A 27,123-nucleotide genomic window follows, 5' to 3' on the forward strand; every position below is an offset into this window, starting at 1 on the left:
GAATTACCAGCAGCTGTGCCGTTTAAATTGGAAGGTGTATACAGATCCCACACGGTGCCAGCTGTATGAAACAGTAGGTTTCCATTCTACAGTTTCATCTTTGAAGTAAATACAATAGATTTCCTAACATTCTACAATACTAAGAGTATTCATTCCCTGCCTCACATATATTCTGTCCAGATGTTGTTAATGAATAAATATCTCCTTTTACAACAGCACCTTTAGCTGACGTTTTGCCTGCTATACCTAATATATTGAGTTACTGTCATTACTTTAAGACTCAGAAAGAATGTCAGGAGAAGTAAAAGATTTCACTGTGGTAGTTTACAGTTGTGACACAGCAGAGATCTTCAAAACCAAAACTCTGCTAATCACTGCTGGAGGGCTAAAAAAGACAGAGTGTGGCTCGGCTCTCACCTTGCTGATAGCTGTGTGAGAATGCAGTAACAACATCATTGGCAGATATCGAAAGATAAATGGGTGATAGACGACGCAAAGAAAAACAATGAAACAGTATGTGCTCAGGGGGATGCGGTCAAATTCTTATTGCATGGTAATCCTATTGGAGCTGTCTAACTTTATTACAGGAGTTCCTTAGTATAAACTGGAAAACTGAAAGATGGTATTGCATTGTATTGCTTTGCTCTTTAAAAAGTTAAAAATAAGTGTTCAGAGAAAGAAAATCCAGATGTTTATATCTTTCTGGTGTAAAGTGATCACACGTTTATCTTTACCTTTTAAACGACTACTACAGTAGATTCTACACCAGACATTACTATTAGATTTCCATGGAGGTAACTCTTTATTACAGAAGAAAGTCTTCCACAGATAATCAGTATGCACACCTGTTCACAACTGCAGTGGTGCTGGAAAACCCACAGTGACACAGACATGAGAATAGTAATGATTTAAACAAACAGCACAAACTATTACCATTTCAGAGTTCTGTTTTCACAGTACAGTACTTTGCAAATCCCTGACACTCTTGTTAAAATGTGAGAGTACATCAGCTGTAGAACAAAAAAAACATACTTTATATGGGATGGTAAGACACGCTGCCCTGAGAAATGGGAGTTTCTTTTCAACTGAAAGAGTCCATAAACCTCTTCACCCACGTAAAACTCAAAAGAATGCTTTTAATGTGTTTCTTGTAAAAAAAAAAAGTCCATGTACAGTATTAGATGATCTCCTTCAGGGGAGTTTTACCATTCTTTCACTGGCTTCCCACAGTTTTTTAGCCACGCCGGCGTCTCGTGCGAAAGGTCGCAGTGGCGCGGGCTGGCAGTCGGAAAAGAAGCCGCCGCTGTACTGAAGCACATCGGCGGACACGGCGCAGTAAATGACGGTCTGGGCGCCCACTTCACACGACACAGAAAACATGTACATGATCACCTGCATCACTACCCGAAACAGGATGGAGAAGTGGCACGTCCAGTTGCTTTGAACGAACCCTGAAAGAAAAAAAACAGAGGAATACAAACGATGGACTCCCATTCCCTGGCTTACTTTATAGCATATCCCATCAATGCTTGCATACCTGTAGATTAGTGACATTAAGTATACAGTATATTAATCAGAATGTTAATATTTTATTATAAGAAATGGAACTCTTTACAATCCAGTGTAATTGACAAGTCAAATTGAGTGTCAATGAATTAAGCTTTTCTGTATATTTTACCTGACATTAATGTATACAGAAAGAGTTTGATTTGGTTTTTGCAGCTGTGTTTTTTTACGGGTTTCTGTAATGCTTGTGCATAATAATAAAATGAAATTATATCTAAAAAAAAAAGCAATAGTATTTAAAACTAGTTTATCTGCAACAGATCAGCCTTATCTGGGATAATACAGGTTTTCCCAGGCTGCTTCTGCATTCTTAGCATTGAACACGTCAGTCACACCCGACAATGACAACTAACCTGGATGCACAGCATAGGCAGTCACACCTTTGCCCTCCATCAGCCTGGACAGCTCCTGAGTGAAGTAGATGTTCGCCAACTTACTGCGACAAAAGGTGAAAAACGGTATGATGTTGTAGTTCAGGTCTTGGAAGTCCAGCTTCTGGTATTTGTACACAGAGGAGGTGAGAGTGATCACTCTGCTCGGGGCACACTCTTTCAGCCGGTTCAGCAGGAGAGTGGTAAGCAAAAAGTGACCCAGGTGGTTCACACCAAAGCACATGCTAAATCTGTCATCTGTCCAGCCAAGAACGCTTGGCATTCCTGGAAACATATAAGACGAAAAACAGAAACATCATAGCCATCAGTCATAAGACAACAACTGTTGCAAATGCAGTACACTCGGTAGACAATATGAGGAGATCTGATTCTTAAATACGTTCTCACCTGCATTATTGATCAGTATATCCAGGCGCTGCTCCTTCTGCAGAAATGTTTTGCAGAATTCTCGGACGGATTGCAGGTTGGCCAAGTCTAGCTCCATGTATGATACGTTCAGGCTGCGACTCCTCGTCTTTATTTCCCTCACGGCCACCTCAGCTTTCTGGACATCGCGACAGGCAATGATCACCCGAGCGCCTCGGGCTGCAAGAGCGATCGCAGTCTCTTTCCCAATTCCAGAATTGCCACCTACAAAGGAACAGAGGCGAAACTCCTGCATAAATGTCAGTGTTAAAAATCAATATTCGGTTTGACATTAAATTCCACATTTATCAGGATATGGCAGAGCATGTACAGTAGCAGTACTTATCCAGAGAAGGCTATTCAATAGACTGTTCATTACCAGACATATTGCAGTGAAAATACTGTGAGCCCATTAAACCTAGGATTATTGCGTAGTGGTAACAATTTACATTTGTCTTATGACCCCTATCTCGTAGGTGGTGATAAATTAAAAGCTATTACTTTTGAACAGGTGTTCACACAATAATTAATCCAAATCAATAATCTGTTTATGAAACTGAAAGATCATTTCCCTGACCAGTATCACAAACGTACTGTAAATCATTACATCACACATTTTTACTGGGAAAAGGCCCTTCAACGAATATTTTAAAAACAATGCTTTTAAACTCAAAATATTTGTTAAAACAGTAGCTATGAATGAAACAAAATAAACACCTACCCGTAACTAGGACTGTTTTTCCGTCCAGTCTTTTCACGTCCATACAAACCCTTCGCCTCTTCATCCATTTCAATATCAGAAAGAAAACTAAGGAGGCGACAACAGTGCCCACAACATACATCACTGACGCCTGGCACTTAAACCTCAAGTAAAGCAATCGGTAACAAAAAGGAATCCCTTAAGCCCAAAGACAGGGAGCTTTATAATGTAAGAGCTCTGACGGTTCACAGAAAGATCTGAGACTCATGTTATAAGCTTTCAGGAGACCATTAATTGATCCCTTCACGTTTTCTCCTGCAAGTCAAAATATCAAGGCGTCGCAGACAGATGACTTCATCGCCTCGCGACAGAGTCCAAGGCAAGCCCTTTACCAGTGTAAATGGGTACACGTGGAAGAGGTGAATTTATGGGCTTGCAGTTTTTGATAATACCAATACCAATACCAATACCAATAACCAACATTACGCTTGTCTTTGGGAATGCCACATTATATACACTTGGCACACGGCAGTCCTCGTACTTTTCTGCCTCTATCCACGGCTTAAAAAATATTAACCACACAAGCAGGACGCATCAGATATTGATAAGAACTCTTTATCAGATTGAACTTTGGTACAATTCAAAGGCATGTCATTATTATACCAAGGTTGAAAAAGCAAGTACTTTAAATGTCATCGAGCATTACGGTACACATACAGTACAAGACCGGACAGCTTCCTTTTAAAATAACGGTTGCATGTCAAAACTCACTGATCAGACAAGGCAGAGCTAACGCCTATGAAATCCGTTTTATATTTCATTGTGTCATCTTAAAATGAAGAGAAAGGTCGGAATAAATGGCATCTTACTTTTTGAAATAATCATCATTTTGATATCGTGCGTTCCAGAGCGAACTGGTGAGTTTGTAATGAGCCTTTATAAATGCACAATTCTTTAACGCTTGCATTTAGCACGTTTTGTGCTTGTTTTTATACGGGCTGAAATTAATCATTTACTGTATGAAATTGAATGACAACAGCAGAAAGGCACCCTTAACATTCTTATTCATTAATCATAACTTTGACATAAACAACCTTTTGTTTGTTTTAACTCATTTTGTTAAAATACTTTGTAAAATCCGACTGCTAGAATCACTTCTTTTGTTAAACAGAAGCAACACATGGCGATGTGCGTATTTTCTTATAGCTACTCATTGCAGTTAAAGTTCCATGAGCTTAGATAAAAATAACGTCCTACTTTGCGTTACGTGGCCATTTTACACCATAACACTAATTCTCCGGTTGACACTTCCACTTTTCCATTAATTGTGAAGTCGCTTATCTCTTGAACTACTGTACTTGGCGTTTCCTTTTTTGTGATGATTTAGAAAAGAACAAAATGTATGACTTGTGACTCATCAGTGTGCTGAGACATTGGTTGAGTTCACTTACCCTGTATTTGCGTATTGTAGGTGTGGTAAATATATAGATTTGCAGTTCAAGATGGTGCACATTCCCCATGATTAACAGTTTTTTTTTTGTTGTTGCAGATGCACAGACGTGCGAGAACAACTGTGCCAGCAAAAATGTGGGGAATTGTTCTTGCCACGTGACTTGCGAGCCACTGGGAACTTGCTGTGGTGATTACAGGAATTTTTGTCTGGAGGTGTCCCCGCATTCTGGAACACTGCTGGGTGGTACCGACATCACCATCCTTAAAGCGTCGTTTGAGCCCAATTCTGCAATTCGCTGCCGGTAGATATAACTGTCGAATAAACTATTACTTGTGCACATACGTACCTGAAAGTAATAATATACTGTACCTCTTTTTGCAGTCATCAAATCGTTGCAGATGTTAAGAGCTACAGGGTTTTTTTTGTATGAAACCCATGTACTGTACTAAATATATAGGCTGCTACATTATTTTAAGTATATTAGCATAGGCAGGCATGGGTTGAAGTCATGTGCAGTAGTTCTCCCTAGTATGTCAACAGAATGTGTTTAATAGCCTGGAGCTTCTAAGGATGTGGGATTTGTGGGTTGCAGTCTTTCTCATTTTCACAATGTCCTTAAGCCTCCCTGAAATTGAGCGGACTGGTCACAAGGGAAGAACTGTCAACCTTCACAATAAGTGCGCACTCGCAAATAAAACATTACCCACTAGGATAGTGAGGGCAGCTGTTGAGCACGATTTCTTCTGAATTGTACATTGTTATGTCTCCACCTGAAGAATGTTATGTTTATGTACTCAGTTTGAGATAAACCTTGTAGTTTCTTCCTTCACTGTTTTTGTCAGAGGCACATTGAGAGGAACATAAAGAACAACTAGAACGTTTTTTGTTAACCAAGGAGTTGCAAACATGATTCATACTGGCCTGAGCATATCGGTAGATTGGGCACATTAGCTGAAATAACATTTTCTTATCATTGTATTAAGAGGGGTACAAAACTGGTCATTGTTATTGCTGGTGTTAAAGCAAAATTAGGAAAATGGGACGATTTGCCACAACCACTTAAGAGTTTTTAATTATTGTTCCAGGTTTAATGCTGATGTAGAGACAACTGGATATGTTGATAGTGAAAGGAATGGGCACTGCATTTCACCATTACTGTACGAAACTGGGTGGATTCCTTTTGAAGTGTCGACAGATAATGGAGTAACATACAACCGGCACGGCACATGGTTATCAGGTGTGCTATTCATATGTACAAATATTTCCTATGACATTTATTCAATTGCCTATTGCGGTTTTTCATAGTGTGTGTTTTGTCTTGGTATGGTCGTAAACCTTGTGTGCTTTCCAATAGTCCACCATAGCAAAATGGATCCTCGGTTTAAAATCCTGCTGCTCAATGCAACAAAATGGCAGTACTACGGGACTCCCAACACTGGTGGCTCTTTAGCAATGGTGTGGAACACCTCGTTTGTGAGCGCTGACGCTGTCAATGTGGAGCTGTGGGGCTACAGAGAAAAAGGTACGTTTCGGATGTGCATTTAAACACAAGCACAGGAGGCACTTTTTCACACACAGGGTTTTGGAAGTGTGGAACAAGCTACCCAGCCATGATGTGGAAGCCAATACCCTGCCTTCAATCTTCCAGTTAACTACCAAGAACAAAAGAGGCTAAATAGGCCAAATGGCCTCTTGTCGGTGGTAATCTTCCTTATGTTCTGATGTAAACATGCTCACCAACCAATAAGAATGTGTCCTGCTGATCATATAGTACATGTGTAAAGCAATGGGTTATATAGCAATACATGTTAACACTCCATGCACTGAATTTTAATCTTCTTCTTAGGTGAGCCCTTTTCTAGCTCCTGGGAGCCTGAGTGGTCATTTCTTTACACCCTGGGAAAAGCTGTGCCAAACAATGGCTCATTTGGCTTTGTCCCATCTCCTGCTAAGAAACCCTTCTCCGACTGGGAGGTTGGAGCTATAAGAGTCAGCCCAAGTACACAGCCAGAAGGAGCATGGTATGAAATGTATTTTTTCCAAAATGTTTTTTATTTAATCTTTGCTGTGGTATTAACATTTGCTGTGTTGTTAATATTTCAGGTTAACCAAGAGCTTGACTTCTTCTCAATTTTAAACTCAATCTATTCATTCTTCGGTAATTGGCCTACCAACCTGGGTACCATATCGTGTATAAAATGCAAAGAGAATAATTTTGTCCTCTTTTAATATTGTCAGGAATATTAATGCTATGTGGAGTGGGGTTCATGCACTGGCCTGGCATCTAGAGGAGGAGTTCAGAAAGGACTCTGCTGCCTGGGCGCTCGACAAATGTCTCAGGTGGCATGAAACTGAACTCAAACTGCCCAACTTCCTCAGTGAGATAGCTGACTGTCCCTGCACATTGGCCCAGGCCAGAGCAGATACTGGCAGGTTCCATGTAAGTTCAGCATCACAAATGTAGTCTGGTGAAGGGCTTATTTAACCTCAGGTAAAATGTACGCTGATAAGAAAAGGCTGGTCTGTCTGATTCAGTTGTCTCTGATTAGGCAGTTCACAAAAAAAATTGAATTACAGGCCAGTAGGACTGTTATTTAATTATCACAGTAATTAAAAACATTCACGCTAAGAGCTCATGGTTTTGTATCACAAAAGATAAAGTTTTGGAATATTTGACTTCTTGTAGCACAAATAAATGTTCAGGCTGTCTTCCACCGATTAGCAGTGTGTTAACAGCGGCCTGTTTTGACATTGTTTCAGACAGATTATGGTTGTGATATTGAAAAGGGGAGTGTGTGCACCTACCATCCTGGATCTGTTCACTGTGTGAGAGCCATACAGGCCAGGTGAGAGCCTATCTTTCAGTATCATCGTACAGGAGTAGTGAGTGGTGAGGCACAATTGACAATTGCCCGATTGACTCAGTGTAGCTACAGTATGCTATTCAGATTGATTGAGCTTCAGCTCACATTTGTAATAGTTTTCATGCAAATAGAAAGAAGTAGGGAAATTGCAAATAGTCCTGCAAAACCATAAATTCCCTGTAATTGCTTTTAGTTTTGCCTATAAAAGGAAGTAGGATCAACCCATGCCTGCCTATGCTAATATACTGTATTATACAGCTTCTCTACATGAAATAACATTTTATTCAAATGAAGATAACTGAAATGTTGTTACTTTTAATAGTCCTAAATACGCAGCAGGACAGCAATGTTGCTATGACAGCACAGGCGCCCAGGTGCTGACAGCAGATTCTATTGGAGGAAGTACACCAGACAGAGGGCATGACTGGGGCTCCCCCCCCTTCAAAAAGCCCCCAAGAGTTCCGGGAGTATCCCACTGGCTCTATGATGTCATCAGCTTCTACTACTGCTGCCTCTGGTCAGATAACTGTAGCTATTACTTCACCCATCGGCCGTCTAGCGACTGCAAGACTTACAAGACTCCAAAGCCTGGTGAGCGTTTACTGTGTACAAGCATTTTCTTTTTCTTTATGTACAGGGAAGCTCGAGGTTTCCCGTATAGAGGAGACAAGACTGCATTAATGAGTTAAAAATCTAGTGGAACCTTAAGTGATGAGTTGCATCAGGCTTTTTATTTCACCTAGTGTCTTTACATCTCTGAAGTTTGTTTGAAGTCACCACATTATTTGGACTGAGGTCATAAATTTCATAGATGCATATACAGAAATACACAATAAGTTAGGCTTGAATGTTCAATTGAATACTGCTTACAGGTGGAGATCTCATTAAATCTTTCCTCTCTTACAGTGCATGTTGAGAATGATCGGCACATGTCTGTGCTTTGTTTAAGACTTCAAAGGACTTACTTCTGGGTGTGGCAATCGGTTTATTTAATTTTAATAGCATTGTTAAAGTGGGGGTGATTTAATAGAATTAAAATGGAGATTTAAGTTCTAAATCGAAATTGCCATTTAAATCCATAGTAAAACTGACATCATTGTCAAGTATTTTTTTCCTCAACACAGGTATTGTATTTGGAGACCCCCATGTTATAACATTTGATGGCTCTAACTATACGTTCAATGGGAGAGGAGAGTATTACCTCCTGCATTCAACTCACAAAAACCTGACCATACAAGGAAGAACAAAGCCTGTGGCATTTGAGAATGGTGAGTACCTGCTGCACATCAGGAACCCAAAATATCCTTTGATTGTTTCTAGGCTTGGGTCTTGGGCTGCTTTTAATTGTGAAATTTTGCTCTTTTCCTGATTAAAAAGGAACATGTCACTATTTTTTTTTGTTACTTCCCTTTTGTTTATATAATGGAAAAAAAAACTTAGAGGAAGATTGAAACCCCTTTACCTTGCTTTGGAATTGCTCATCACAGTACATGGACTACCAGAAATTCAACACTGCTCACAATTCCGTTCAGTTCAGTTTCTTTGAATTCTTTATCTTCTCTCTTTTTCTTCTTCAACAGCTTCTCTTGATTATGTTTTATCAGGAACTTTCCTGCCTGTTACCTCTCTATGTTTTCATCTTCCAGGGACTCTTGCCAAGGCTACTGGCTTGTCTGCAGTCGCCATGCAGGAAGACAACTCGGACATTATCGAAATACGCACCACAGACCGCCAGGACCATCTGGAGGTGTTGAGAAACCAGCAAGTCCTCTCCTTCTCTGAGCAGAGTTGGATGGACTTAAAGGGTAGACATGTCTGCCTCCCAGCACTAAACCCACCAGATAAGATAGATGTATTTTCACAGGAGCAACCTTCATCAGAGCTAAGCCAGCCTCAGGCGTTTTAGCTGATTTATAAAGCAGCAATAACTTGCAAGCAGAATTTTGTATATGAGATCCTACATAATTTAAGAGAAATGCCTGGATTCTCCTTCCTATTCATACAAATTTTGTTTTGGAGAGTTTGCCCTGATTTATGATGCCATAATAATCATATGATGCCCTTATAAGCTGTTAATAGATGTAATGTCTATTACTGTTGTACACATTTAATTTGTGTGCTACAGGTTATGGTTTTACCATTTGAATAACACATAACACAAAATTCAGAATTCTCTATACAGGAATGCAGTGAAACTGCTATAAACGCATGGCTTAGACTTAATAGTTATAAAATGTGATTTCAAAAATAGGTAACAGTGAAATTAGTAGTATTCAAAAATTTCCACTGAACCACCAGAGGGCACTGATATGAAAACAAGCAGCATTGCTTGAATAAACATATTTAAAGTTAAGAAAGGAAATTCAAATCTGAATGAGAACTAGTCTCACCATTTTGATTTGGTTAGAATAAGGATCAAAACTAATTAGAATGACTATTTGAATTTAATTAAAACTTGAATTCCCTGTAATTGCTTTTAGTTTTGCCTTTAAAAGGAAGTAGGATGTCAGTTTAAATACGAACATGCCTTCACAATGATTTTCTGTAAAAACAGGGTTAACTGAGACTGTGTCCCTACAGGAGTCTTCCTGTACTCAGCTGTGCCCCAGAATGTCACTGTCATGTTTCCATCTGGCGCTGGGGTGGAGTTGCGTGGGAGAGGAGGAGTGATGTCAGCAAGCGTCCTCCTTCCAGAGGAGTTCAGGAACCACACGCACGGCCTGCTGGGATTAATGAACGACAGCCCCGGAGATGACTTTGTGTTCAAGAATGGAACGATTCTCCCAGCTGAACGCCGCAGTCCAGAGGACCTATTTCACTTTGGGGCAAATTGTGAGTGCATCTTTGAATGAAGTGTAAAAACACATCAGACGTCAGTCCATCACAGGACACACACAGACTTACACATGCACACATTCACACCAGGCCAATTTTCCCAGAATCCAGTTAACCTGACAGTATTTGGACGTAGGAAGAAACCTAAACGCAAACACAGGGAGAACACGTAGACTACAATGAATGAATTATTTTTTGTAATTTGAGGAAGATGCAGTACTGTACAGTATATCTTGACCTCCAGTAAACTAGTTATATGCTGATTGTTTTGAAATTTGATTTAGTGTATAGTTTGTTCAGCGCATTACAGTTTTTATCACACCAGAGCCTGACTTGCTGGGTTCGTTATACATCTCTTTTGCTTTTCTGCCCATGTCTCTATTCAAGAGAAGAGCTCGTGCTCTTTTCCCATCGATAGGAAAAGAAACAAATTCGTGAAGGTAGCAGAACCAGAGACCAGACCCCTGCTGACTGCTGCACACGCATTTAGAAGAGCTGGTTCAAATGGAGAGGGTTAAGAAATTCATGCAATGAAGTGACATATAAGCTATTTTTTTTTCAGATGTTGCATTAAATGTGTGCTGTGCTGCTTTATGTTAAATGATCCTGTGAAATCAGAGGAAGTCAGTTGCACGAGTTAAGTCAACGTTGTTGGTATCTTGCAGCAGCAAAAAGAGCACATCATTAGCCTTGCTTCACACTCTGGTTGGCACACAGCTGACCTAAGTCTTAAACATCGTTAATTGTATGGCTGGTATCATTTTGTTCAAAGCTCATGCTTTCACTAGTCATTTGCACGCTGAAGGTTAACTCATTTATTTAATTAAGATTTGTTGCTCAATATTGTTTTAAATTGTATCTTTCCCAAAAGGTCATAAAACAGCATCACTAACTAATTTGTTAATCCAGGAAGTCCGACAAGGCTTATAGTGTTAAGTAGTTTACTTTTAAAAGCAAATCTCATGGTTTTCTGATTAAGTAAATGTTTCATTTTGTTTGAAAGCCATATGTTAATGCAATGCAATATATATTTTGTTTTTTTGTTTGTTTGTTTTCAGGGGCTATTACTAATGAGAGTTCCCTCTTCACTTATGACAACCAGTACTTGCTGGACAATTATTACTTTGCAGAAAAGCATGACTCGAGTTTTATTCCTGCTTATACTGTCACCGTTCCCCCAGAAGACCCTTTGTTTGCTGACATGGTGAGACTGTGCAATGACAACGAATTCTGCAAGTATGACACATTGACTGCACAGAGTCTGAAGATGGGCAACGCTACCAGAATCTCCTTCCAGAGTCACATGTCTCTCGTGGAAGACCTAGAGCCTGGTAACAAATTCTTTGAAGCGATGGGCATTCACATAAATGCCTTTTAAGCATATTTTGCTCTGTAATTCATCACCAGTGGTAAATGGCCTACAGCTACAAAACATTAACATCCTTCAGCTGTTTAAAAAGACACAACTTCTGGTCCACATCTACTTAAATTAAAAAAAATGAATCGTGCAGTACTGTAATTAAGTTGCAGTCTTTGCACTAAGCTGTTCTGTTACGTTATGAAAGTCAGCAGCCTTCTTTAGGTAACGTATTCAGTTTCCTTCATTAAAATTGAAAGTTTCTCTACTGAGAGTGCTTATAGGGTGACTGCCTATCCTTTTAATCACAGTTTTAAAAAATTGAAATCAGCTGACCTATTTCACAAAGCAAGCTAAATGCTTTATCTATAAGGAAATGGCAGCCACATTGCTGAAGCAGATACCCTGTTTATTTTCGATAATGAGAATCTCAAATCAATTAACCAGAACACCAGAAAGTTAAATGATCTGAATGACCTCCTTTCTGAACAGTGACCTTTCTATTGTTTTGATTTTCTTTCATTTATTTAGCCTGATCTGGGCTTAACAGATTTTGGATTGGGGTACAGAGCCCTCACGGACGTCATGATTTTTGTTTTGAGGCTGATGGTAGCAGTTTGCCTTTCTCTCCAGCGATATCATGCGGATGGCTCCCCCCACCAAACAATGGGAAGAAAGAAGGGACAACATATCTCGCAGGAGCAACTGTGAAGTTTTCCTGTGAGGGCGGCTATGTCCTCTCGGGCTCAGCTGAGCGCACCTGTCAGGATGATGGGAATTGGTCTGGTGACACCACACACTGTGTATCAGGTATTCCCCATAACTGCTTGATCTTCATAGAGGTCAGGTTTTGAATGTTAGTGTCTCTTGTTAGCCACAGAAATCGAAAGCTTCTTTTGAGGTTCTCCTAAAGCCTCGTGTTCAGCTTTTGTCTGGCAATGATGATTTAAAAATTAAATTACTTTGACGTAGATAACGTTCGTCTTTTCCATCAGAAACATGGAATGTGAAGCAGCACCAAAGAATCTCAGTCTGACCTACAGTGCGTGTTGACACGCTAGATGTAGTACTTTCCATTAAGGAAATGGAGCCCAAAAATACTACAGAGGGCTAAAAGTTTGCATTGCTGCCGAGAAGACTAAATATCACACATAATATTCCTGTCTGCTGAGCTGGGCAGTAAAACTGAAATATTAAACCATTTGGCCAGCATTCTTCTTAAGTTTTGGCTCAGCTCCTGTTTTGACTTTATGAATTAAACCACCTGGTTCCTTGTTTCAGTTTCTCAGCCAGTTGTTTTCATCTGTTAGGTCTGCTGTGTGCCAGTAGAGGGCAGTGCTTCACACGGAAATGAGACACCAGGAAAATTGGGGGGGGGGGGGGAGGCAGACAGCTTGTTCAAACCATATTCTCACAGTATTGCTCGTAATTTCAGCATCAGCTTTACCCTGTAGACAAGAGCTTAGAATTTAAGATATATATATACTTTATTACATTCCAGCCAGAAACGTCCTTTAAATAGAATCTGTTTGGTAATTTCACTTTGTATCTGATTTGGACACTACCCATCAGCTCACAATACAACAAGATAAATAAGAACAGATTGTTCCCTGGGAAAACTACCACAGTGCACTTCTGCAACCTTTCCGGCCCAGTGTATCAGCCTATTCATTTAAAGTTTAAGCCCTCTCTTGCTCTGCGTTTTGTCTTCTTTTTTTTGTACAGTCCCATCCTGTTAGTATCATTAGGCATTATATTTCAAGATTTATCTGATAACGTTCATTACTGTCAACATAAATGATTCATATTGGAAGCATTTTTATTCTGTCAGGAGAAGGTATTTGTTAAATGGTTTTAGATTCCACTGTTATAATATCTCAAAATATTGCCTGATTTCATCTGTGCTTGAGCTCTTTCCTTGCAGTCAGGTCATTTAGTGATCTTCAGTGTGGTGTGGAGAGCTGTTAACTTCCTTGTAGGATGCTAAGCTGGTTAGATAAACCCCAGATATATAGATTTGTGCATTAGATATTACATTTTAATGAGTTTACCTACTGTATATATACTGTATGTATTTCTTCTGCTTTTTCACAATAGTATCTAGTGATAGACGTGACGTCAGTGGAGGAAATCAGGAGCACCTGAATCTAGCCTGAAGACATAAAAGATTTTAAGCCTGCTCTTAATTAAATATTATAAAGTACTAGCCCCTTTCAGAATTTATGTATAATAACTGATTAAGATAAAAGCGTTTACTATCTACTTTGGTTCATTGTTTAAAGGGCGAGTTCTAGTTATCTGTACCAGAGGTCAGTTTGACAGAATACTAGTCTAAATACAGAGTAAAATGTACTTAGTGCATACTTTTGTCTTAATTATAATGCATAGTTTGCTACTAGAACACTCTAATAACAATTTATTGTTTTGGCATATTTCCCTTGTGCTTGTAAGATAATTGCATGTGCGTTTTAAATTTAATGAGGGTGTACTAGATCCTGTCTCTTCATATGAATGTTTTTAGTTTAGTAGAGCTGCATCACACATGACAGGGATGTTGACTCTGTATTCTCAGAAGAATCTGAATCTGTATTGATTTTATACAGCTCTGGTTTTGCAGTATCTAGTCAGGCCTGTACCTTTGTGTGTTGAATCATATCAAGCATAGGAAACCATTTGGGTTCATATTCTTGAAAGAAACTGAACTGCTCTTTCAAGGACAGCAGACTTTCTGGTATGGGTAAACCAAACCCGACCATTTTCAAATTCTTAAAGAACACTTGGTTTTTGGTTTTTTTTTTAGTTTTGGGAAAGGACACATCACATCTAATGTGCAAAAAGCACATGTATAAAGCCATTAAAGAGCTCAGGAATGGGGTCGATTTACTCATGCATCAGAACAGGCTCGAGAGATGAAAACATCTCGCTTTTCAAGGTGTCCTGGGGGATGCTCCAGCAGCACAATGACTGCGGTTAAGGCAGGTTGCAACAAAAACTCCATAAAAAGTCAGAGACATTTAAAACAGTTATTTGATACTGCAAGCTCATCCCTTTGTGCAAAAGCCCTGCAGTGCATGGAATCTGGAAGGTCCCTATCCAGGGAGTAAACACTGCTTTGTGATTAAAAGAGCCAAATCCTGAGCTCTCTTCCACAAAGAGAACTGCAGCAACAAAATCCTTGGATAGCTGAGCCAGGGATTATTTTTTGAGCCGGAAAATGAGACAGTCTAAGTGACAAAGCTAGATATAACTGAACTAGGTTTATATTGTGTATATAGCTATCCTTTCCCACATTAAAGAGACATGCTTTATATTTTCTTTTAAGAAAATATTAACCATAATCTACTTACCTCTAGCCCTATCCTCATCAAGGTCTGTTGTCTTTATGAAATTAAACCAGATTATCAGGACTTTCTCCTAGGGTTGTAATGAATATCCCAACCGAAGAGGAGAACAGTTTCTTGGGTTTTCATACTACGGAATTAATGCTTCCCGGCCTCTGAATATGAAGTGTGACTAAATAAGTAGAATGTTGTACATTACTGTACATGAGTAATCAATGTACTGTAAATAATAAGTTTTGAAGAGTTTCAAACCCCAGGGAAAAATATATCACCTAGAAATAACCACAGACGTTTTTGTTGGCCTTTCCTTTTCAGTTTTTGTTCTATATCTCTTCTCCTTCCTTTAACACAGCTTTCCTTTCTTGATTTTTAATCATTTTGCCCTATTTCACCTTCACTAGTAACAGTAACAGTTTCTAAAGACTGGTGGCTTGTTTGGACTGCTGTTTGGACTCCTGCATTTGGTATCCTGCCTTGATTCCATACCTGTCTGTTTGAAGAGGGTTTTAGATGGTGTTTTTTCAGTATATAGATTTAATAGGGCTCTCATGATAGGGGAGCTCAGAAGAGAGATTTCGACGGCAGATAAACGAGTTGTCAGCATTAACATGAAAATTCACTGAAAAGACGTGCACAAACAGCATTCTAAGGTGAGATGTCTTTGAGGAATGTGTGAAAGATAGAATCACAGCATCCCTTATGAGATAGATAACAACCTAAAAGCCATGATATTTATTTTCAATTGGCATTTTCCTCTTCCAAATGTGAAGGTTTCATAAAGCAGGCAGGCATATGTGTGTCTTTGAATCTAAGACCCACTTCTTAAGGTGATGAGAAGAAATAAACTGTAATAGTGGTTTGCAGTCTGAGCTTCATACTATCAAATTGCTAGTTCCTGAGTTAAATGCTAAGCCAGTGACCTTTCTCATATTTTCATTTTAGTGCCCCCGTGGCAATATTAGCAAAGTGAGCACTCAAGAAAAATGTTAATATGCTTTCACTTCTGTTTTAGTGACAGAGATATGAGAGTTTAGATAACATTTGAAAAGTTTAGGTGTACAAACAAACGTAATTAAACTTAAGGTAATAAAGAACAACTCCACTTCGTAAGAAATGTGGAATAAATAGCATTCAGTAACACTCAGGGGTAAAGCAGACTTTTCAGAATAGGATTATCTGCAAGCGCCATACCAAAAAATAATTTCTTTAGTGCTGTACAACAGGATCTGCAATATGTTCAGGTGTGTCCAATAGACATTTGTAGTATGTTAACCTCTGTGTCACTATTGTAGATTGAACACAAAAAATTACTTAATAGTTTTCATCTACTTTTCAGCATTAACCTCAGAGGAATGAACCTCTGCTGTTCAACTGTAATTAACATGCTAATGCTCCCCATGTGATCCTATTGAAAAATTAAACATTATTTTTCTGTTATTAAAGCAATGTTTAAGCAGATGGCATCATACAGAAATAAAGAATAACGTAGTTTTGGCTGATGCAAAATACAAAAGTGGCTATGCTTATCTTTAACTGAACTTCATATTATGCAGTATTTTTTTTCTTGGCTGACCCACACTGCTGCTAGCACATAGTCCAGTTAAGTGGAATATGTCTGAAATGATACAGTAGTTGTTACAAACTGCTCTTGCCAATGCTTCAGAAAGCGTGAGAGGTGAATGGGTTAACCTTAGAGATGTATTTTATTTGTAATATCCAGAGACACAGTACTGAAGCAGAAAAAGGCTTGATACTTAAATGAGAACCTCTGAGGTCAGAGGTAACAGAAATTGTTACAACATTGTTGTACATTAAGGGTGTTGGGCACTCTATTTTTACCCCAGGCTACAGGTTTGACGGTGAGTTGTTTTTCAGTGGGTCAGCCAACAACTTACTAAGCAGCACCACACTGAGAGTTTAATTAGAAACTGCAAGGAGGGCAGCAGCAGGCCCGTGAGTGTTGTACACCAGCAGTATAGAGCAAGGGCATACTGGGAAGAGTCCAGAGGAAGAAGGGCTAATTACAGGGGCCAGTGAGAGGTGTCAGAACCCCCCAGGAATGTGCATCCCGGTTAACAGACCCAGCTGTGCAGAGTTTATCAGGTTCCTGTAATATGTTGTTCCAGAAAATAGTCGCGGATGCCACTGTGTCCCAGCTCATTTTTATTAGTCTTTAACATGATATTTGCTGGTTAAAGATGTTTAATACTGTGGATTCTAAGACATGAGACATGTCTAACATGTTTGTCAGGCATGTTTGACAGATCTTCAGAGCTACAGATGAATCAGCAGAGTATTGCTCTTAAACTTTCTGTTCAGTGAAAGGAGGTGGTATACATTGTAATATAAAACACTGACCACAGGAGTATGATAAACCTTTTTGCGTTTTGTAAAGACATAAAAGTCAAACAATACAGCCGTACCTGACCTAATGCAGAGAAGCAGTGGACATTCAAGAACAAACTGTACATCTCAATTAGACTAGCATAATATTTTTTTGACGTCTGGCCAGATGCAATCAGACATGTGCTGACAAGGAGTGCATGGAGGTGACCAGGAGTTTTTTTTAAAAAAAGCACCAGGATCCAGTAAGCCGTAATTTCTCAGCTCAAGCACGAGCAAACGTGAAGAGAAAACGAGGGTTAAAGGGAATAACCACATCTTGCAGGGCCAAAATCATCCTGTGCCAGTGGGGCAAAAACTAAATTGTGCAGTGAGGACTCAATGCTCGCATTGGGCCTTTGGAGAAAGGTAATGAAATACTGTTCCCCTGTGTTTTCCAGATAATACCCTTGGAATCGTGCTGGGCAGTGTGTTTGGCGCAATAACTCTGATAACCATGATAGTGATCATTGCTCTCCATAGCAGAAAGCAGAAAAGGTACTGTGTAAAAATCTTTCAGACTCCTAGTAGAGTTTTGCTGGTTTTGAAATTAGCGACGTTTTTTTAAATATTTTAGCTATACTGTGCCTGTGTATAATCTTATTATGGATCATTACCATTAGATCAATCCATTGTTTGGTTCTGTATTTCCAGAGTTCTTTATAGTCATTCATGACAGTGGCTTGACTAAATTAATATAAGCTAAATCACTATTTTTATCATCAGTGCTTTGTCGTTTTATGATTCAGTTAAGCAAGATTGTTCTGGTGGCTGAAATGCACTTACTAGTTCTGAAATGTAACAAAGCTAGGCATTCAGTGGCTGAAATCTTTAATTTTGTAGTTATAATTTTATCCGCAAATCCCCATTATTTTGCTCCTTTTATTAACAAATGAAACGATCCATATTATAACAGCAATCAGGCCTGCAAAGGTTTATTGGAAAAAAGAGTACTTTTTTATTTATTACAGAAGTGACTTCTGTGTGTTTACAGTTGGATTCTCACCTCATACATTTTTCATTCTAAAACCTTTTTTTGTTCTATGTAAAAAGCAGATAAAAGGTGTCTTAATTTGGAAATTTACTGTTTAGATCAAAGTGGATCTGTCCCATGACTGATATTTGGAAGGTACAAGAAGGGAGAAAAAAGTCTTTCAAACTCAGACTACATTTGTGTTTTGATGGCTTCATAAACTTCAAATACAGTACTTCTGCTTTTGTAAACTAAAAATAGGATTAATTGTCATATTTCCTTACGGTGTTGTCAAGGTTTTGAGGCACTTAGTCAAACGTTTTTTTGATATATTCTAGAGTTTCATTTAGGAAAAGGAAGTGAACACACCTGCTTTCCTTTAAATATGTCATGACATCTTTCATCTCCCCCAAAAGAGAGACAACCACAGTTTAAGTACAGTATGTCAGGAGCTGCACCTGTAACAGAATAGCATGCCTAAACTCAACCACAGGACTATTTTAAAAAAATCTTATTAACCAGGTAATACTTTTTGTTGTATCACTAACATAACAGTTTGTAGCCATTGGTATTCCTTAAACACTGTGACCACATATAAATAATGTATTCAGACTGACTTCCACTTTTCAGTGACACACACGATAGCTTTCTGTGTATGCTGATGAGGTAACTTAGCGGACCCAAACAGAAATATTTTTGAGCTATTGGGTTTCTGCACAGGCCTGGACAGGCCATCATGGCGTCTTACCACAGGGGAGTAAGTCATTAAGTTCATGTGTAATGTTATTATGTCTCTCCTGTGCACCGCATAACAGATCAAAAGAGAAAATGAGTCCCACCTGAACCCTTATATGAGATTGTAGTCTGTAAGTAGCTTCCCCCAGTATTCAACTGAGTTAATACGTACAGTACAGTCAGGATAGACACAACTGATTAAAACAGTCTCATGGCCAGTGACTCATCCATGCTTTTAGAGGTGTGTGTATGAATGTTGTATATCGGGCAGCATAATTCATATACCTCCTGTAAATGTTTGGTAATTATATTTTTTCTGGGTATTTCATAACATTGTGACAGCAAGCTTTGGTATAACTAGAAAGAAAATATTTAATATTGTTTAAAATTATACAAATCTGTATAGATTCTGCTGCATTTTGTGAAAAAAAGCTAAGAAAACATCAGTTTGGTCAGGTAAAATGGATTAAATTTTAGGTAGGTATTAGGTATGCCTAATTTTAATAATTGCTTAAAAACTGCATTTTAGAAAAATAATATACAATATTATTGTAGTTTAAACAATATTAACTTAATATTACACTTAAAAGGGAGAATTACTGGAATAGATGCCTTACGTTTCGAAGAAACAATACTCAAACAGTTGTATTAGTGTTTAAGTCATGGGGACTTAAAGTCTCAGAACTCAGATTCTGAATTATTTTTTTTGAACTTCTGAGCATATACAGTATACAACTATGTATACAGTATATATGCTTTCAAAACGGAAATATTAGAAATTATTAATGTCTTTAGATTTAAACTTAGATTTAAATACAGCATTGTAACCTGTTTATTGCTTTTGTGCTAAAAAGTGCCATCTTTGTGATCCTGCACTGATATTTTACTATTGGCTGGTCTCTTTGCTACAGGGATTTCAGAAAAACTGTACGGAGTATTTTTGTTGCTGTTACTGTGATTTTTCTATGTCTTTCAGGAAGGCTGCGGCCCCTCGTGAAACAAGCGGTTTGTGAACTGTCCACATTACGCTGAGATAACCCTCTAACAACCGCCAGTCTGACACTGAAGATAAAACATCTAAGAACTAAAGCAGCCAAGGAAATCAGTCGCAGTTTTAAATTTCGCCTTCATTTTGATTAGCTATTTTTGAATAATTTGTGAAGTGACATAGTTTATGTGTTATTTGGCTCTAACACATGGCAAAATGATTATTTACAAACTGCATTTTCAGTCTCATTCACATCCACTCACCACCTAGCAGCCCAGAATGATTTTGTCTGACCTGTAAGTACGTTGTGATGTCGTGCCTTGATACTGCAGCTGGCAGTAATGGCTCATGATGGCTTTTTACTGTTATGCAACAGTAAAACAGCTGTTGTTTCAGCTGGGCAGCTTTTTTCTGTTGCTGTTAAAGGGGGGGGGGAAGGTAATTGCTTTTAATTATGTTAAATTTTTTCAGATAAAATTACACAAAATGTAGCTTTGAGGCTACAGTAGGTTTAGATTTCCATGGATGTCTGCCTTTCTTTCATTCCCACAATGCTACACATCATGGTTCAGTCAGAGTCAACAATGTCTCTGAAACTGCAATATTTGTTAAAAAATTCCCATCTTACTTCTATCAGGAGGGCTTTCTGATTATTATGGCTTTTGCAACAAACTCTTTCTGCTGTATTTTTTACCCTTCTTTAATATACAGTAGGCTTGTCAGTAAGGTTTTTAGTCTCTGGATGGCTGATCTCCTTTGAATACCCAGTGATACCGAAACATTGATTTGAGACAAACAGTGAAAATTGTCTTGTTTTTCTGATGTACTGTATGAGTGTGTTTATAATGACAGGAGGACAAATATGGAGAGTATTGGAACACTTTAATGATGCAGTGATTCTTCCCTTTGTTTTGTGTGCTTCATCTAGCTACACATTTCTGGCTAACAACAACAAAGTCTTTTATTGCCTTATAACACTCCTGATACCCCAGCACTTTTGAACTAGTTCCAGATTTTTAAAAACCCAGACAGTGTTGCACTATCCAATTTTTTTTAAAATATCAAGTCTGTTAGTGCCTTCTTTTTAACTTTGATTTAAAAGACTGATTTAGTTTAAGTACATTTGTCTAGGAAAAGTTTGTATTTTTAAAATGGTTTAATTAAGATGACAATTAATTGCCTTAATCTACCCCCTTTTTTAATTAAAACTGAATTTTTAAGTAGTAAAAATTTCCATGTCTAGGATAGATGTACAGTATATGAAAATGAGTAATTATTGAAAAAGTATTCTATGAAAATAAATTTTGCAATTTAAGTGTAAATTAACTTCAAATATCATTGTTCCTTGTCATTAAGACTTCACACGTTGAGTATTGAAATCACTGAAATGTTTGTTGTTATTTAAGCAAAACATAAGGCTGTGATTATAATTCATATGGCAATCTTAAGATTCAAGATTTCCAGCTCTGATATCCTCAGTAATAAAACAATGTTACGCTTACTTTGGCTGTCAGGCTGAAGATTGTGACAGACAATTTTTCTTTTTCTTTTTTTCTCCCAAGTGCTTGGAAAATAAGAAGAAATATAGACTTGCCCTTGCTCTTTCAGTACAACATAACCTTAATTTAGCAACGCGTTTGAAATGTGTGACACATGGCTACGTTGGATCAGGAATAGTGTAATAAAACTGAAGTATCCCTGTCTTCCTCTGTGTTGATTTAATATGGTCTCTTTAACTTTGAACATTTAGGTATTAATATTTCAAACAAGACAAAAAGATGTAAATAGTATTCTTTTTTGATTGAGGGTTCAAAGCCAAATGCATTCTGTGTTACTTTTCCTGAAGCAGAACAAGTTAATGGGAATTTGGTTGCAAAGATGGAATGTTTCTCGGAGACCTGAAATCAAACCCTTCTGCAGAACATGTGCAATCCAGTGCAGATCTGATCTATAAGCCATTTGAAAATTGTTTATTATGTTTGTTTGACCTTGCGTCCCACCATAGGTTTTCACTGTAGCAGAAAGAAATGGATCCAGAAAATTTAACACTAATTGCAATGCAGACGATGGTTGAAAGACCTGGAGAAGATTGTCCAGTAATTCCAATGATTAACTTGTGCAGACCAACAGTGGATTAATACATTTGTCACAGTATTTTGTTTTTCATGGGCCACTAAAAACAGCAATAGAGAGATACCTGATCTTTGCTACAGGTAGATGATTGGTGCAGTGTTACAGTGCTTTGTGATTTAAGCAGTCTGCCTGGCCAAGCAGAACAGTTTTTTTTTGTGGAACAGGGCAAAGCACCAGTCCATGTTTTCACTTACTGTGGGTTATTAAAGTTGGGCTCACCTGGGCAGGTGCTACTACAAGTAGAAGAAAATCCCATAGGACATATAGGGTAGTTCTACATCCGTGTGAATTTTCTCTAGGTCTCTCTGAAGCAGCAGTACTGGTAAATCAGTCATATCAAACCAATTTTAGGATATTAACAAATGAAGTGAAAACCAGCCCCCCACAAGCACAGCTGCATCACCCACCCATGATGGGTCTTGTGTAACAAACAGTTTGTATAGGACAAGGACAGGGAAGCCTTCTTATTAGTTTAACTTTTCTTAAGCTTTAATATACAACAGTGTCCAAAATATTCTACTTTACCCACATACAGTATGTGCACTGTTTCAAAGTATTCTAAACTTGCATCAGTGTCCAAAATATTCTGAACTTAAGTGCACGGGTCAAACTGTTCCATAAGAGTTTCTTTGCATAAGAGGTCATCAGGAATGTTAGTGGAACTGAAAAACAATGCCATGAAATGTTACTTCTCAATCTCCAAATTAATATGATAAAGACAAAACCATAAAAGGGAATGCTGTCAAAGTGTTTTAATTTTGTTCGCTGAATTGAGTGCGTATTTGTATTTAATTAGTTGGGCTTTTTACAAATTGAAAGCAAGGTGGGCTGTGATTAGTACCAGAGCTACAGAGAAATAGTAATGAGTTATTGTGGGAGCTTGTTCAAAACTGTAATGTTTACAAATGCTTCTGCTGCAGCCCTGTAATTAGTGTAATTCTGCTCAAACCCTTGTTAATGCTCACTGTTTTGTATCAGCCTGTCTTCTTAAAGGGAATTTCCAATCAAAAAACAATTTCATCCTTTTATTATAGTAGGATTAAAAATGCATCATTGACTAGCTTTGAGCAAATCTTTGTTTTATTACTGAGTTTTTACAAGTGCTTACTGCACCTGTACAGGTGATGCTAAAAAAACAAACAATTTAAAGTTGTATTTGAAGTTTTATATGTATTTGAAACTGCGAGACATGACCTCATCTATCTTTTAGTCATTCTTGATTTATAGACTAGAACAGAGGTTCCTGGTCTAAACAGTAAATTCTCTGTATATACTGTCCCTTGTGGGGTCCTCCCACCTCAAAAAAGAGCACTGTGTTGAGCACTGGTATGTATGATACTACCTTTTATGGTTGTTTCTATAGTTGTAATTCTCAGAACTCATACTGTGTATATATATAAACCATTTCCCCATGCTTTCAAATTCAGAAGGTACAATCATTTTATCATTTTTCCAAGTATCTTTTCACTTTAAATTAGCACCTCTTCTGTTGAACACAACCAAAGCCAAATCCCCAGTTATTACACTGCAACACAGGCAGAATACAATACACAAAATGGCAGCTTGTGTACGCCTGACTCACAGATGTGCTCATGTGTCTCCCACTGTGTGAAAAGTGTAAATCCATATCTGTCACACCATCCTTCTTCGAGGGCCAGGAATCTATGGAATTTAATTTTAAGGTTGTGAATAATTACCCCCAGACATAATTATTCCAAAAGCAGATGAACTGCTACATGAAACTGCAATTGTAAATTATGTGTCAAGGACAACTTACCATTGTTCTTGTTCTTTAACAGTATGGCTACAAATGCATTTCCCAGTTGTATTCAATTAAACACCAGTTTAAATACATTTAAATGTATTCGTAAAATATAATGGTTTGGCTTCATGAAATAAAAAAAATCTCAGTATACGATAAAGAAAGGTTTAAATCAATATCCGTGTGTCGGATGATTTCCATAATGAGAGATTTAGGACATACTGAACTGTATGGTTATTGTTTGTTAAATATTGCTTTTAACTCTGCTGTGAGTCAGTAGACAACCATGACACCTTAATGTAATGATTTTTTTTTCGGGTTCCTTTATCCTTGATCTTGTAAGATAGCTCAGTACTGCTGTTGCATACTTTACCTCTGTAATGTTCTTGTGAAACTTTGCTTTTTGTTTTGCATACTTTTTGAATTTATCATCTGCCTTATTTTACCAACAATCTCTTTAAATGCTGCCTGCAACAGTTAATAGTTATCAAGCCTGTTTTTCAAAGTGATTTACCCACACATATCCACTGATTCATGTTGATAGCAAAGTGCTGTTATTAGCACATCGAGTGCACTTAAGTGCTTTTAAAAGCTGTTGGGGATTGTAAAGAAGTGTTCCAAAGAGGGCTGGTCTCATCAAATCAATCCACAATACATCTTCTTTAGAAGAAGACTTTGTTCCTTTAATTACTGATAATGCACTCTGGCTTTGAACTAGCTGTAATAGAGTCCTGAATCATGATGGTATTGCCCATCATTTTTGTAAAAAAGAACATTAACTGCAGGCCAAGTAAATTCTTTGTTACATTCTGGTTACTAGACTTCCATATAGCGCAGTACAAAGTAAATTTTACCCAATGCACAGATTACTGTATGTACCTACAAAATCTGTAACAATGTTTATTCAACGAAGAAGAAACATGTTTTAGGTTTTGGAAAAAAATTCTTCCATCAGTCACATTAATGTACAAACTGAGAAATAATCATGACTTCCAACCATGATACACAAATATAGATTAAAAAATACTATATTCTAACACAAAATTTTATCTTTGGCAGTTATACTCAACTGTGACCATTTCAATCTGTGATGGAACGTTGATTTCATGAGAATCTGGGCCAGCTCATTCAGAAATATTATATCTGTTCTTTTATTCTGTTTTTGTCTTAAATTAGAGTAAAATGACACCCTACTATTTTTGAAAAAGTGGCAGCTTGTTCTGTCTGTTTTGGGAGTTAATACTAATTAGCCATTGCCATTCTATTACATTTAGAGGTAGAACAGACATCTAATTCTGTTTTGTACTTATTAGGGCCTGTGAGTGTTGTAAAGTAGCTGTGTCTGCATGCATAGGCAGCAGAGGAAAAGGTAAAGGTTTATTCCATGCTGAAAGGAAAACAAAAGAGACACAGGGTTTCGGCTGTGGAACCTTCTTCAGGTGATGATAGAAGGCTCCACAATTGAAACTTAATGTCTCTTAAGTGTTATGGTGTATATTTAAGAGCACATAGTATCTACTGTAAGTGTTATGGGAATTAATATTGATCAAATATGAATATTATTGAACTATTATCAAGTGTACACAAAACATAAAATAGTAATGTGGTAAAAATACAAATATTGGCATCACATTGTCAACAAAAGCAAAAATTGGACAAACCTAATGAACAGTTAATAAACAGATGCATACCTGTTTAGATTAATTTGTTCATATTAATTAATTAAATAAAAATTGTTACATGAAAAACTGTTCTATTGCTCCCAGACGGAGTGGTGTCTGAATGCAATTCTGTGCTCTGTGATTGTTTATGTATTCTTCTAACTGTAATTCCACTGTCCCAGTATATTTTGTACTGGTAATTTGAGAGAAATTTACTACATTGACTTGGTGTGACTCATTAAAATTCAGTTTCGTTAATATTCTATAACTCCCAAGTGTTTTCCTGCTTCTTTCTTACAGTGGTATAGGTATAGTGGTAATATTTCAACAAAATGTACTGTATACACTTTTTTTAACTGTGTTCCAAGTCCTAATGTTTTTGGTGTGCATTTAAAAAAGAATTAAGAGATACAGGATCATGAAATTATGTCTGCCCTGAGAAAGATCTAATCTTCTTTCATCACAATGTCCTCATTAGACCCCCTTGCTAAAGCCTTCAACTTGTCTACTTTTTGAAAAGGCTGTGAAAGCCCAAGACGTTAAAACGGACTGAGTTTGTTTACTGCAGGCTATGAACACATTAAAGCTGATGGCTTTACAGTAGAATGAGTGGTGCAGATAATTCACCTCCAGGAACCAGAAGATTTTTTAAACCACAGATGAGGGCAATGTTCTGATAAACATGATGGACTTCATTCATTTTTTGAAGCATATTGTGACTCTGTGTATTCCAACTGATAAGTATTTTTTTGCCAACTTGCTTTGGCCATGTAATATATTTTGTGTGAGTTCATCATCATCGGAGTTCATTAGAAACGAAATTCAAAAATGTGGTGTTGCCTAGAGCCACAGTAATGCTGCCTGCTCTTGAAACTTAACTGTGAGGCTTTGACTGTGAAGGATGAGTCATGCATTCAGGGTATAGTCTGTTCAAGCCCTAGTCATGCTGCCTCAGAGTCTTTGGGAGCAATAAAATAGTACTAATGTTCCCATAGGTAAGAGAGGAAGAATGGGCTGGAACTGATTCATCGCATGCAAATTAACGCTAACCTTGGGCTCAGAGTTTTACATCATCTGCTGGTGAAAACAGGACCCAGCTAGACAATCTGTTCACTGGTCTACCTTCATCCGTGTGTTTGTGTATTTAAACAAACGTCTTTTCTAAACTGCAGAGGAAGAGACATCAGGCAGTTTGGGAAGGGAAGGACAGAATGTCAAGGAAGTAAAACTAGCATTTCCTTGCAGCTTAATTTTATTTTAATTAAAGCATGGCCCTAAATTGCAGTACTGTTGATTGGGCCAGCAAAATTAAATTAAATAATTAGGAGCTGGTTCTAACAGTTATCTATGTTTTTTTTCTTTCATTTTTATGGTACGATAAACATGTTTCAAACAGTGATTGATGTACCAGTGCTGCAGCTAAAGTCATACACGCTGGAGGTTTACCCATAACATTAAGAAATCCTTTGTTTCTATAGACTATCACGTGAACTCAGGTCTTCAGAAAAAAAAGATTGCACTTACTTGTTTTAGGGGCACATCAGAAAAAGAAATGGGAGTAAAGCCCGTTTGCTGG

The 27,123-nt window shown here is 37.8% G+C and overlaps 2 protein-coding genes across 2 annotated transcripts; one reads left to right on the forward strand and one right to left on the reverse strand.

The window, feature by feature from the left end:
• Positions 1-778: 778 nt before the first annotated feature.
• LOC148818965 (retinol dehydrogenase 14) lies at positions 779-3,720 on the reverse strand. The gene is made up of 4 exons (XM_088936093.1): positions 3,085-3,720; positions 2,346-2,588; positions 1,920-2,222; positions 779-1,451 (listed from the first exon to the last, which is right to left on the reverse strand). The coding sequence occupies exons 1-4, from the start codon at positions 3,203-3,205 to the stop codon at positions 1,192-1,194; spliced, it is 927 nt and encodes a 308-aa protein (XP_088792219.1). The 5' UTR covers positions 3,206-3,720; the 3' UTR covers positions 779-1,191.
• Positions 3,721-3,723: 3 nt separating this feature from the next.
• susd2 (sushi domain containing 2) lies at positions 3,724-25,786 on the forward strand. Its single transcript, XM_088936092.1, has 15 exons — positions 3,724-3,980; positions 4,613-4,817; positions 5,602-5,753; positions 5,871-6,038; positions 6,363-6,537; positions 6,755-6,956; positions 7,277-7,362; positions 7,703-7,971; positions 8,505-8,648; positions 9,027-9,185; positions 9,961-10,212; positions 11,274-11,546; positions 12,206-12,382; positions 17,697-17,793; positions 19,980-25,786. Exons 1-15 carry the CDS (start codon positions 3,899-3,901, stop codon positions 20,014-20,016), a joined length of 2,478 nt encoding a protein of 825 aa, XP_088792218.1. The 5' UTR covers positions 3,724-3,898; the 3' UTR covers positions 20,017-25,786.
• The last annotated feature ends 1,337 nt before the right edge of the window (positions 25,787-27,123 follow it).

Source organism: Atractosteus spatula, chromosome 17 (assembly GCF_055471065.1).
Source record: "Atractosteus spatula isolate fAtrSpa1 chromosome 17, fAtrSpa1.hap1, whole genome shotgun sequence".
NCBI lineage: Eukaryota > Metazoa > Chordata > Actinopteri > Semionotiformes > Lepisosteidae > Atractosteus > Atractosteus spatula.